The sequence below is a fragment of the Hippoglossus stenolepis genome, chromosome 9, assembly GCF_022539355.2.
Source record: "Hippoglossus stenolepis isolate QCI-W04-F060 chromosome 9, HSTE1.2, whole genome shotgun sequence".
NCBI classification, from domain to species: domain Eukaryota; kingdom Metazoa; phylum Chordata; class Actinopteri; order Pleuronectiformes; family Pleuronectidae; genus Hippoglossus; species Hippoglossus stenolepis.
In genome coordinates, this window is record NC_061491.1 from 21,662,468 (window position 1) to 21,676,253 (window position 13,786).

The 13,786-nt window shown below is 39.8% G+C and overlaps 1 protein-coding gene across 3 annotated transcripts in view; it reads left to right on the plus strand.

The window, feature by feature from the left end:
• Positions 1-13,786, plus strand: part of gpat2 (glycerol-3-phosphate acyltransferase 2, mitochondrial) — an 87,187-nt gene that overhangs the window by 57,451 nt on the left and 15,950 nt on the right. For all 3 annotated transcript variants that reach the window (XM_035166247.2, XM_035166251.2, XM_035166249.2), the window contains 9 exons: positions 4,446-4,547; positions 6,944-7,054; positions 7,391-7,461; positions 7,549-7,659; positions 8,085-8,207; positions 9,592-9,691; positions 10,745-10,878; positions 11,155-11,254; positions 13,283-13,462. In XM_035166247.2, coding sequence (XP_035022138.2) covers positions 4,476-4,547; positions 6,944-7,054; positions 7,391-7,461; positions 7,549-7,659; positions 8,085-8,207; positions 9,592-9,691; positions 10,745-10,878; positions 11,155-11,254; positions 13,283-13,462 — 1,002 coding nt within the window. In that variant the 5' untranslated portion in view covers positions 4,446-4,475. The remainder of the gene's footprint in view (positions 1-4,445; positions 4,548-6,943; positions 7,055-7,390; positions 7,462-7,548; positions 7,660-8,084; positions 8,208-9,591; positions 9,692-10,744; positions 10,879-11,154; positions 11,255-13,282; positions 13,463-13,786) is intronic.

Below are 13,786 nucleotides of genomic sequence, written 5' to 3' on the forward strand. Positions count from 1 at the left end.
ACTGCCACACGGTACAGATGTTTACCAGAGGTAACTACTGCATGACTTGCAGTCTCTTCCAAACTGCATCAGAGAAACACATATTTTTTAACATGAAACTACTTTATTTGGTGTTTTTACTGCATTTAATAAGCAGGTCTGCTTATTTTGGAGAGGAAGAAACCTCAGCAAATAATCTGGGGTAAGGTAATTTGGGAGAAGCTGGCTGCAATGTCACCAGTCTTTCATTATTGTTTTGGTTGAGAGACCCCTTGTGACAGAAAATGACACATTGCCAGTTTGTTATATGTTTTGATAAATAAATTGAATTTGCTTAATTCTAGCACAGTGGAATGAATGTCTCTCACATATTTTGACTCCGTCACCGTCCCTTATTGAAGATTTTTATTAAATGTACCTTAAATGATGACAGTGACTGAGCTGATTTTCATTAAAAAGGAGGTTATATGTTTCTTTAAAGACATTTTGATTCTTGTATTAAAGTTGCAGTGTGTAGAATTTAGTGACATAAAATGGTGAAGTTGCATGTAGCAGCTGAATACACCTCACCTCATCCTCCCCTTCCAAACATGAAAGAGAACCTGTGGTAACCTTCAGTTTTCATAAAAACTCAAAGGGTGTTCAGTTTGTCCAGTTTGGGCTACTACTAGAAACATGGCATGGCAACCAAGCCCTAATTTAGATGAAACACACGTGAAAACATCACTAGGATTATTTTATATAAAATTTCTGTCAATAGATCCCTTTCACCTAAATCTTAAACACTGGACATTTTTAATAGTATTGCACTGTAAGCCTGTTATTAACCATGTCATGTTAAAATACATCTTTATTAATTAAAGGTTTTATGGAATGAGAGCATTAGTCATAGTTGTGTAATGGTCTGTGTGTGTGTGTGTGTCTGTGTGTGTGTGTGTGTGAGAGCACTGTACAATGGACATTTAAATAAAACATGTGAGGCTATATAGAGGAAGAGAGCAGAGAATAAAGGTAAAGAATTCCTTTTGTTGTGGTGAATCAATGATGCTCTCTAGCTCCATGACGCACAACTACTGATTCCCAAATTGATTTTCTCTCTTTCTTTCTCTCTCTGTGTGTGAGTGTGAGAGTGAGAGAGAAAGAGAGGGAGGGAGAGAAACAGACCACCGATGCATCCAGGTGAATAGTTTGTTGTCAACATTTTTACATTCTGTTCGAATAGCCTGGTTAACATCCAAACTGTAAATACAAACCCATCACGTTGACGTCCCTGTGGTATTATCTAATTGCCTGGTCAGCGGAAGCCTCGCTCCCCATTGCTTTGTTGAGGGAGGCTCATAAGCATGTCAAAGACACCCTGTTGATGCTATTCACAAGATTGCACCACTGGATTTCCTAATTTATCCCTATTTTGCACAAGTGATGATTAGATTAAAATGTTCATTTCAATAGGGGAAGACGTTCTCTGCCAGCAGCAAATAGTTGTTATTGTACTCACACATGACTATATTTGTATTCAACACATAATATAAGTAAGTGAACGATTGTTGTCATCGTCCACTAATACATACTGACAGACTGCATCATAGATGTCAGACACACACATTGAGCAGCACAGTGAAGCCCCATTGTGTTGCCATCTACAGCTGCTCAATATTGATGTTTTTACCAATGATTTGGTAACTGGTAGTTTCATGTCATTTGGCTCATATTGATGTGATTCATTTTATTACAATACCACCACATTGACTGTATATAGTAATGGATGTTGACTCTGGTTCCAGAAAGGGAAGCTTATGTGTGCGTTTAACCTGTATTCTCTCGAATGACCAGCAGAGGGGGATCAATCAATAAACATTTTCATACAGATTTTATGATTTCTAGTCTCAAGTCTTCTTCAACACAGCATGATTGTAAATTCATCATTTTGTAAATTATGGCCCCATTTAGAGTGAAATAGATGGTAAAGCACTGTATGCATTGGGGCGTGGATTCCGTGTGATTGACAGCTAGTACCGTCCAATGGGTGCAGGTCTCAGGTGTAGGTGGACGTACGTTGTCCTCAAGCTCTGTCAGTCAAAAAACCAAGATGGCACTGGACTAAATGCCAAACTCCAGACTTCAAAATGGCCATTCACACACCAATGGGTGAGCACATAAAAGCTAGTTTGTGGTAATTGTTTGGAGCTCAGAAGCGGGTGAGTTTTGCCACATGTAATTGTGAACATGGAGTGATGCCATATCTTAGTTTTTACTTTACCTTATTTACTTTGAAGATACTAGCATATATACAGAAGCTATCATGTAGCTTCTGTATCCATAACACAGATTGAAATACAGACCTTGGCCAAACCTTACATTTGTTTTCTTGTCAGTTCAGGTTGTTCTAAGGTTATTTGGTGCAAACATTAAGTTTCTAAATGTGGCTTTACACTGAGTGTCATAGCCACATATTGCTATCACAACTTCAGCTACATTTAGTTTTTGGGTTGTGACATAGAGGTTTTTCCACAGTCTTTAGGCTCTTTGACTCTAATAGAAACTCACTCACTAGACAAATCAAATTTTGTTCTAAATCACACCTGGCCAGCTTATAGAGAAAGAAGTCTCCCACACCCTTAATGTGCAATTGTGTGTATAGGCTTTCCATGTGTAGCTCCCTTTCAAATAGATGCTAAGTGTATTTAAATCCCAGACTAATCACTGAGCAGTTTTGGGAATAGATGGGAATGCACCAACTGACATATCGACTGCTGCTGTGAAATGATCCTCAATCTAATCTGACCTGGCAGCTCGTAATGGCTTCTGATTTTTAATCTTTCCTCATCATGGACCCACTTAGGTCTGGGATATCGCATTAGCCAAACTACAGCATTTTAATTAAAGATGATAATTGATCACTTAGCTTTTGAAGTGAAGAAGAACAAAGCAAGCATAAATATGAGCACAGAGGACCTTGTGGCCCAGATCCTGCCTCATATTCCTTTTCATCTGTGTGTGAAGGAATTCTTATGTTGTATAAGGACAGATAAACCTGTGTGAGGAGTGGTGTGCTGTATGTAACAGTGTGTAGTGTTATAAAGTTGATGTGTTAGCATATTGCTGTCCCTTGCTGTTTTCATGTTGTCTTTTATTCCCTCTGGTGAGGCTTATGTCACCCCATTAGAGACTTTGGGGATTCTTTAGCTGTGTAATATACAGTTTTACTCCCTCTTCTCCCATCATTTGCTGCCTCGTCTTCTCCATCACCCTGTGCACCTGCGAGCCTTGGGAACCACTTATCAATGCCTCCGTTCCCATTGGGGTTGGTAATGAATGTGGGAACTGGTGCTAGTTGAAATGGAGCATCTCCCCATGCGGAAGGCTTATGTTTTGATTAGTCATTTTAATGGGGCAGTGTGGGACGGAGATATAAAGGAAAAGCCTCCCATTGAACCTAGCGATACTCATGAATCTGACGGATGTAACACCAGAACATTTTATTTGAAGGGAGTTGATGTGACAAGATGACAACTTCATCCGTCTGTAGCAGAAACAAAGCCTTTCATAAAACTAAGGGGAATGTTGTCTTTGATGTAATTTTCTCTTTGGAGGGTGTGCACTGAATTAAATCCACAGATGATTACTCGTTTGAGATGCAACGATATCAATTAGGTAACCTTTTTTTATATAAGTCGAATTACATTGTGACCTATGTTCCCACCTCTCATTACTGAATGTCATGGGCTGGGGACCATTAGTTATATAAGAGGTTTTTTTTCATCTGATTGCTCTGTACCCTGGTTTTAACAATTTATTATCCACTGGCGTGTGTCTGCCCCACTCCACCTGCAGGTTGCCCAGCAAGGCCTCGGAGTTCCTCTGAATGTCTAACCCTTTAATGGCAGCTCTGGACAGTTTTCATTCCCACCTGCATACAGACGTGAGCAGAGAACTTTATAGCTAAAGTTTGCCAAGAGGAAATAAGAAGAAGCTAAGACAAAGGAAATCATCAGCAAGATGCTATTTTCCCTTAACTTGAAAAGAATGAGACAGAAGGTCAAGAATTTCAGAGAACGTTGTGATGGTGGAAGGAAGAAAGTGTTGTTTAGGTGGGTGGAATTGGAGCTGTAGGCACTGGGAGATAGATCGGTGAGTGCTGCTGACCCTCCGCTGCAAAGGAACAGAGGACAAAATTAATTTTATGTCCCACTGAGATTGTGTTTGTGTGAGTAGTTTTGTTTATTTTCTTAAACTGGAGTTATGGAGCCGTTTCTGAAAGCTGGGTTTTGTTTAATAATGCTCCCGAACTTGACTTCCCACTCACATTCACATGTGCTCAGAGAACAATCTCTATTTGGGCACATATGAATGTGACTGCCCACTCACACTCACATGTGCTCAGAGAACAACCCCTATTACCCAACACAATGTTCGAAACCCCTGTTTTAACATGACGCTGTATCATACGCTCTTTTCTGTGGTAGGTCTGTGGGTGAAACTGCAGGAGGCTCACCATGGTGCAGGAGAAGAATGACGGGATAAACGAAGACATGGTCCCTCTATCAATTCAACAGAACAGACCTGCAGTAAGAGCACAGCTTGCATCTCTCCCACTGTCCTCTCTGACTTACTCCCTGTGCACTAATCTCAAACTCTTTGTTCTCCACAGTCACAAGACCCATGTGCTTGATTCTGTTGTTTAATAAATCACAAGATGTGATGCATCTGCGAGACATGGAACATTTTGTTAATAGTATGTTAGTATGTACATTTTAATAAGCATTCTCTTTCATAACCAAATGTACAAAATACACCAGTCTCATGTCTTGTGTGTTTATAATGGAGGTGGACCCTGTAGGCATGTTTAGACCACAAAAGCTCACTGCATGTCACGTTGTGCAGTCTAGTACGGTACAATATCTGGTCGGGGCAAGTCAGATTGTGCAGTGAAAAAATCAGGGTGCTACAATCTGTATGTAATGTGTATGAGAGCAGAGGTTCACCATCAGCTTTTGTCATCTATCTGCACTGCTCTTGACTTTTGAAAAGGCAGCTCTGTTTGTCTTTACCAGTCAATCAAACTTTTTTTAACCTTTCATTTTAGTGGATGTGGGTTATCGCAGCTTTGATCTGGGAGCAGCAGTTTGGATTGACAAACAGAGATTTTACAAAGTTTCACTGATAGCTTTCAATGTTTTCCCAAATCTTTCAATGAAAAGCTGCCTATAGCTTGGCATGAAGAGAGAATGGCCAAAAACTCAATGGTTTTCTCAAGAGTTTGACATTTACAAAAGAAGCAGATAGACGTGAAATAACAAACATTTGATAGCTTAAATATTTGGATGTCATTTTTAATACACATCTTTTTCCTAAACTTCATTTCCTAAACATTTGTTAAAAACCAAACAAGCTAAAAAACAAACTGGCAGATATAATCACAAAGAGACTCCTTTCTAATGCACTTCCATTGTTAGGGATGGAGACTACAATTGTTAGTGACAGTACAACAGTTGTGGTGTAGAAAGTGTTTTCACCTTCTTGTCATTGTTCCTCACTGTAACATTTGCTGTGTGCTTTGGCATTAAAAGCCTCACTACTTTGCAGAGCTAAAACTTCTCCTACAGTCTTATCTTATCTGGTAACATTTTTATTCTCCGTTGAATTTTCTGACACCACAGCTCATGAATGCAATTCTTTGTGGCCACTAAACATCTCTAATCCGACCGTCACTTCAACACATGAATGCACCGCATGACACATATGACTCCACAATTTCAGCACTATTAAAACTAAATAACTTTTCACCAGTGCATTTCATTATGATGTATTAGCTACGTTGAGCAAGTTTCAAGCCTCTGTGAGCAAATTTTAATAGCTCACTAAAACGAACTAAATCCAGAGGGCGCCTGGAAGGTTGTAAAAGTGTATTTAAAAATCAATGTGCCATTTTCGACGTTTTGGACATTGTTGGTGAGGTGCTGATTCACACGGGTGCTTATCTTACCGTAATCCTTTATTATCAGTCAAACAGGAGAAGGTTTCATTGATTGTAGGACATTCATTAGCTGATTTGATCTAAACGGTGTAATTAGTCTGACTCCTAACAGATGAAGCAACAGCACTCACACACACACACATATTGTTGATGTCATTGTCATGCAGTTGTCAATGAATGTGTATCATTGCTGTTGTCACCGTGACACAAATATTTGCACAGCTGTCAAGCTGCTGTAAGAGATCTTAAGTCTTGTTGACTGGTAAACGCGCAGTTTCTCCTGTGCTTCAGTGCGTGAGCTCTTAATACCTCATGTGCACTGTTTGCCTGATACTGGGTCCCATATGGGCCCTGTATCATATTTACAGTACTGCACTGCAAACTATTACGTGCTCCCATGGATATAGAGTTAAACCAATCGCAGCAACACAGGAATCATAACAAAAATGATGAAATCAAGAGCAAATAATCTGAGCACTTAAACTGGCTTTTTTTCTCACTTTCAATTCTCCAGTGCCTTTACATCCCCTGAAGAGCCGATGAAATCAAATGTAGCGCACGCTAAGTTAGATAACATTTTATCGACACTGCCATTATTTGTCAACTTGTTAGATGGTACTTTTTCATGCACACTAGAGATCATGTTACTCGCATCATCAGAGAATGTTTATCTGCGCTTTGGCTGGCTGCTGTAAATATGTGTATAAATGCAGCAGGTCTGTGATCAGATTACCCTCTAGTATTAAATCTACTGTGAAACAACAGGTTCTGTAACTTTTCTTCACATCTCAACTCTACAACTGTCTCTTGATTACAGATCATTTTTATTACATATGGTCAATTTATTTAAAGTTTGATTTAGTGGGTGTAATTGATTTGGCTATAAGGATGCATGGCCGTGAGTAATGATCTCATTCCATTGATGTACCTTGCCTACATGGACGTGGTTGCAGTCCTCATGTTTGTACATTTCTATTTTCCTCTCAGTTGTCATGGGAATTGAAGATCAAGAAAAGGCGGATCACTGTACCTCCATGTCTTGGCAAGTACAGACCAGTGGTGGGCCAGTGTTGCCACCAGTGCACCCCGGACAGCCTGGTGAGTGTTGCTGCCAAACAAGGTTAGAGAGAAAAAAGAGAGTACAGGCAAGGCAGGAAGTGAAACTGTTGAAATGAGAGAGGTACGCAGCTTTTTTTAAATCAACCAACAAACTTGTTGCTGTTGAATTTCGTCAAAGTCCAAAATATAATGAAACAAATTATTTCGTTAACTGAACAAATACTGTCCTTAACTGACATGCTAAGCTTGTTTAGTGAATTTCAAGGTGCTTTCATAGATGTGCAACATGCTGATGTCATCCTTGAGTTGCATGTCTTTTGGATTGATGTTAATACCGATCATCTGTCTGTTTATGTTTCTTCTGTCATGGCTTAGCGTAAGAGGTTTGGACAAAACTCTTTGCTTGGCTTCCACAACATTCTAAGTGTCAACGAGACACAAACCAGGTAGTGATAAACTTTCAACATGTTTTAGTCCAAACACACTGGTCCAAGCACGTTTTCTGCCTCTGAGTGGTGTGTCTTCTCTTGTAGGTATCGAGGCTGGCTGGTGCGGAGGGTGTGCTGTGCATTGTTTGTGAGTGGGTGCAAGGTTTACGCGAGTCCAGTTACAAACAGACTGGAGCGAGTCCGTCAGAGCAACAGGTACCTGAGGGGAAAGAGGAGAAGGACAGGACTAGAGATGCCAGAGGAGAATAAATGAATGATAGGCAGAGATACAGAAAATAAAACAGACTCCTGCAGTTCAGGAGAGAGAAGGAGAAAGGAGGGGAGGAGATAAGACACAAACAAAGATATGGAAAATGTGGCTATCATGGGGTCTATGTAGAGCGAATAAAGAGAAATGTGATAAGTTTGGACTGTTATCACACTTTCCCTATCTCTGTCTGTGAGTCCTCAGTTTGTATGTGTGGTTGTCTCTCCTTAGATGTAATTGCGTTTAACCTTTATGTAACCCCTCTACTCGGGGATGATGTTGTTGTTTTACTGGAAGGCGGGTGTTTGTCTGTGTGAAGCACAAGAGAGGCTTTGTGTGGTGTTAACCCTGCTGTCCTGTGACTGTGTTTCAGAGTTAAGGATGTGTTCACAGCAGAGCATAAAGCACCTGAGGGGCAGGACAGCCAAGGGGAGCTCAAGCGCCTCTCACCATTCCTCCCCATCATTAAAACCTGCATCTCCCCTGGCCTCTTACGGTGTGTGGGGTTGTTTATGGGATAGGCACTGATGGCCAAAGGGCGGCATTAAAAGATTGTTGCTTAACCTTCCAATAAGAAGAAACAAGAAATGAAAACAGTATATCTGACATTATTTGTGCGATTTGACCAATAGAGCTCCGGGAAGTTTTTTTAATAGATTATTTTTGGATAGTTTAATGCTACTAGATGTTTATGGTGTGGCCTGCACTTAAATAATTCCCATTTCTTTTTTCATGATTCAAACCCATGCAAACAACTGAACCAACAGACAAGTATCCAGACAAAGCTTGATACAACTTATTCATCTGTGCCATAGAGCTCATTGGTTGTCCAAACACTTCATTACATTGTGGTACTAGGATTTTTAATGGCTGCTCACTAGATCACCACATCGGCCGCTTTTTGTCGCTTATAATTTATTTCTAAAGATTTACTTCCTCAGTCAAAGGTTAACAGAATTTTGAAAAAGTCTGAAAGTTTTGAGAAACTTGAGAACTGCTCTTTTGATGGGAGCTTTATCAAAACACTTTTATTATTTACAGGATACTGTTTGTCCAGTTCTTTCCCCAGGAGCTTCAGCTGCCATTGCTATGGAACAGGAGCAAATTCCGATTTGTTTTGCTGTAACAAACAAAACATCACACCATAGTTAACAGATTTGTCCCAAATGGTGCAAAAATCTTAGAATAACCTGATTTATCGTGATGAATGTGTTTTTGAACATTTTAAGCGTTTTTTTTTGCTGACCCAGGCTTTCTCCTAAAAATACCTCTACCAAGGCCAAACAGTTAGTGACACAAAAATGTTTCATGTACTGTGCTACTTGACTTGCAGGATGTTAGTGTGAAAGCCAATGTTTCATACTTGACTACCGCTTGACTCTGTGATTTATTACGCCTTTCGAGATGACAGTTGTTGAGGCAAAAAAAACCTCTTCTATGGGCAGTTAAGGGCATGTAACAGACTTTGTCGCTCCAGGCAAAGACATGTGCACTGTTGTATTTAAAATAGACATCAGGTGGTATTTCTCTATCAGAGTCTCTCTCTGTAGCAGTGCATGAAATTATGTGAATGACCGTAGAAATTGAGTGGAAACCTCTGTCTCAGACGTCATCGCTCCATCTACAGATGTCATCATCACGCACCGTTCTTAATCACTTTCTTTCTGCTTCTTCCTCTGTGTCATCAGTTTCTTTCTCATCCGAATCCCTTTTATCCCCATTTTGTCTCACATCCATCTATCTCATTTACATGTTGTCACACTTAACTCCACCCTCTCTTCCTCTTGCTCGACAGGCTATTTTTTTCTGTTCATTGCCCTCTCTCTCTCCAGTCATTAATTTTTTTTTCGCATCTTCACATCTCTCCACCTTCTATCCAGATTCGTGGGCTGGGTGATGCTGAAGATGTTTTCTTCCTTATTTGGCAGTATTCAAGTTAACCTCAAACATCTGTCTGATTTGCACAGAGTCTCGCAAGAGGTACAAGTATCAGTAAACATACACATGCATATGTAGATGAAATGTTCTCCCTTTTGTATTCATAGATATGTAAATGTGTCATAACTGCTTCCTCAAAGACTGTCATCTCCTTCTGCAGAGTATGGAAGATACCGTTTTTATTTGGACATAGTTTAGGCACTTTGATATTTTGGCTCCACACACATCCTCACTCAGGATGTGGTTATGCTCAGCCATCTGATGAGATGGTAAACAGCTACACTTCTGTTTGTACTCATCTAGAAAATGTCTCAAGTTAAAGTCTGTACAAAGAAGTACCTACAATTTTTTTATTTTTTTTTTCAATTAATGTTTTTTTCCTACTTTCCTTGTTGTATTTAATTATGTCAGTAAAGACCACACAACTCTAATTACATGGTTGACTGACCAAAAACAAGTAAATAACTGGGCCAGGCCACTGTTTCACAGGTTCAAGATGGGCATGAATGGATCTCGATGAAATGCTGTTCGTGGCATATTACAAGGCAAATTCCCCAGGAAATTAATTTACCGATGTTGATGATTTTCAGTTGGTCGTCGTATATATATTCAATGTGTCTCTGTATACTGTCCTGTCTCCTAGGTTATTTTTTATTTGTTCAAATCGTTTATCCAGCATGTCGGAATTTACTTCACTCGATATATATCTGTGTTTGCGTTTGTAGCTCTTTATGTTTATGTCTGTAATGAAAAAGAATTGAATGGTACACTAGAAAGACCATGTACACAATGACAGCATTGTTGTTGACCTCGAGGAAGGAATCACTGATGGTCTGCTTAAAGCTTCCACAGTCCAAAACACTCCCCACATATCTCTCTGCCGACATCTAACTACTTTTATTTGAGTTGTTTTTAAATTAAACATGTATTTTCTTGATCCCATCCACTGATGCTATCTGAAGCTTGATTATAATATTGATTAAATATAGGGCCACAGAAACTTAATCTGTGCACCAGTCAGCACAGTCCATCTATTGTTTGCCATTATGAAACGCAATGTGAAGAATCTAAAGCTGCCCCTGTCCTGTAATTCAGGGATCTCTGCTGGTTTATGTTTACGTGCGTCAGAGCGTCGTGGACTGTGCCCTCATCCCTCTGGTGCTCTTCTGTCACAACCTGAGAGTCCCATACACTGTTTGTCCTCTTCAGGTTTACAGCTCGCCCCTCAGGTAAAATCACACAAAGCCACATAGAGGCTGCCAGGCAAGTCGCACTGAGATAACAAAATAACACTCTGTACCCCCCCCCGCACTCACACACAAATAATGCAGACACCCTTTTGTTTGCCAGGAATGAGATGCTGAATTTATCACTTACTGTATATTCACAGCACCATATTTAGTCCAGTGGATTTAAATTTAAACACAGTGTGAAGATGCATCACCACACCAAGCTTCTAATGTAAACTCATGTCTGTGATACTGAATCCTCAATTTATCCTATAGATCAATCCTGCAGAAAGTAGGCGTGGTCCTCCTTCCAGCGTCTGCATCGACTGAGCAGGAAGCTGAGGCGGACAGACTGTACTCACCTGTCATGACCTCTGTAAGTAATCTGATGTTTATCACCCCTTTATTGGGAATCTGTTGGTGATTGGATGCTGCAGGTGATCATACTGATCAATAGATTCAGTTGTGTTACTCCCTTTTGGATTTGACATGTTTTTAGATACACAATCAAGTTAAGAAAAACATATCTAGATCTAATTAAGAAAAGAACAATTAACCATAAACTTTCTTTATTCATTAGAAATTATTTTATCTGCATTATCTATTTCTATTCCTTCCAATAGATGCTGAGATACTCGACACCTTTATCTATTTATTTAATTATTTTTTAAAGATATGAATCACACATTTTCATACTGTACATATATTTTTACTTTTTTACTTTTATGTTATATATATATATATATATAAAGTATCTTTTCTTTAACAATACCATTAATTTACATCCTAATACATTCCTTATTTGTAAAAACATACTTAGTAATATACAGGATTCTGAAATTCCACTTGGAGAAACCACATTGAGCTCATTTAAATGTCAACCTCGAATGGAGCTTGTGTTTAGTGATGCATATCAACAACACAGTTTCTTTTTTCCAATTTGTTGTCTCCAACCCCAATGAGAATGAACTTAAATACAGTTACATTTGCAAAGCTCCTTCAGCCAAAGAAGGTTTTCAACAACTGTTTTCACATTTGTAAATGTCCCCTTCAGCAGTCAAAAGTTAATTTGGGTTTCGTGTAGCGTTTCCTCAGAGTAACCAGCCATAAAAACAACCTCTTGGTACAAATCATTCAGGCTGTTGGAGCTGGAGTGTTTCCTCATTAGCTGTCGAAATGAAACCAACAACAGTCTTGTATACAGGAGTGCAACACTGGGTCATGAATCACAAAACATAATGCTAATATTTTTTAGGGTAATTGTATAAAATTGAATGGCAAGCAAAAGATACCTGTTCTTCCAATTTGCCTGTTTAGAGCATGTGCATTCGGTTCAATGGATTCTTCCTCACGTCTGCACACTTTTCTTCGCGCCCGATGGTTGAGTGTTATCACACTCAGCCCCTCAATCAGAATAGGAGCTGTCTTTTCCCCCTCTCACTCATTTCCCAGCCTCATCTAACACTCTATTCCTTCTGAAATTACCAAGGGGCTTGAGTTTCACTACAGAGATTGCAGCTTTGGAGTTGTCTGGAGTAACAAAGCAATGAGGAGAGGGCGGAGAAAGATAAATAACGATGGTTAGTTTGATTGTTTGAGCTTGGAGGGTCTGAGGAGGTTGTGTCAGTGTTTATCAGATGGTAATTTGTGTTTTCCCCGTATTTTTGGGAGGTTTTCATGTGTTAATGGCTCTCTCTTTTGAATCACAGTTTCCCTCCTTGTGCCCTTTGTCTAAGTGCCTCTATTAACTTGATTTTGTGAATAATCAAGGTCTGTTCATCATGACTACACTGCCTGTGTGTCAGGCTATGGAGATATTTGTGCTTTGTATCAGTTTTCCTGAAGATGTATATCATTTCGAGGAGTTACTGGCTTCATTAAGATCAATATTGTGCTACACAGCTCAATGAAATGTCTCAGTGTGACATTAATCTACAAGACTTCAGCCACAGTGGAACATGAACAAGTTGTTTATGACTGAAGCAGCAATTATGTTTTTTTTTCCATTGACCATTTGTGTGAGGAAGCATATTGGCTATGCGTGAGAAAGCAGGCTCGTTTATTGGTTGTATTTCAATGTTAATAGACCTTTATTGTTTATTGAGTAAAGGCCTGTTTAGCTGCTGTTCAATGGTAATTGAATTCCTCCTGTCTTTGAGGGAAAGACAGTACTTGGGGCAAAGGAAATATCTCTGAATATCATGAAGTGTCCCCCGCAGTCCCTTTTCTTCCTGCTTGTTATTCCATCTGCTTCATGGATTTTGACTTCTCCTCCCGCAGCTGCTGTTTTTTTATTTTATATTTATATTTTAAAAATGCAAGGCAGGCATTTTATGTTAATTGCTCCCCTACTGCCAGGACTTTTCAGACCTTTGCCCTCCCCTTCTCTCTCCTCTCTGCTCAGCTGGTACGTGAGCTGCTACATGAGGGCCAGGCGATTAGCGTTGGTGTGTCATCGGAGTCTGGCCAAGGTGGCCAGTGGCTGGCTCGCATCAGACAGCTCATCAAAGAAGGACATGTCCCTGATGTCTGTCTGGTCCCTGTGGGCATCTCCTACGACTGTCTGCCCAATACTAACATACAGGTGAGGCTAATACACTTAACAAGAGCCATCAAGTGAACAGGTTCCGTTTAGAGCAAGGTTTTCAAACTGTGAGATGTGCCTCAGAGGAAGAGGAAAAGACGTGAGGTAAGAATACTGTATGAGGTGTGAGGGACAGGTGCATGTTGGTGTATTAAGATCAAGAATAAGTCAGTTACTGTTGTTTGCCACAGTTATTCATCCAGCTCACTATCAAGGTTAACAGTGGCAGCTGCAATGTTTTTAGTTTTGTTCATTATAAAAGTAGTCTTGTGACAGTTGTATTTACATCTATGGGAACATTGCAGACAGAAACGGACAATACAT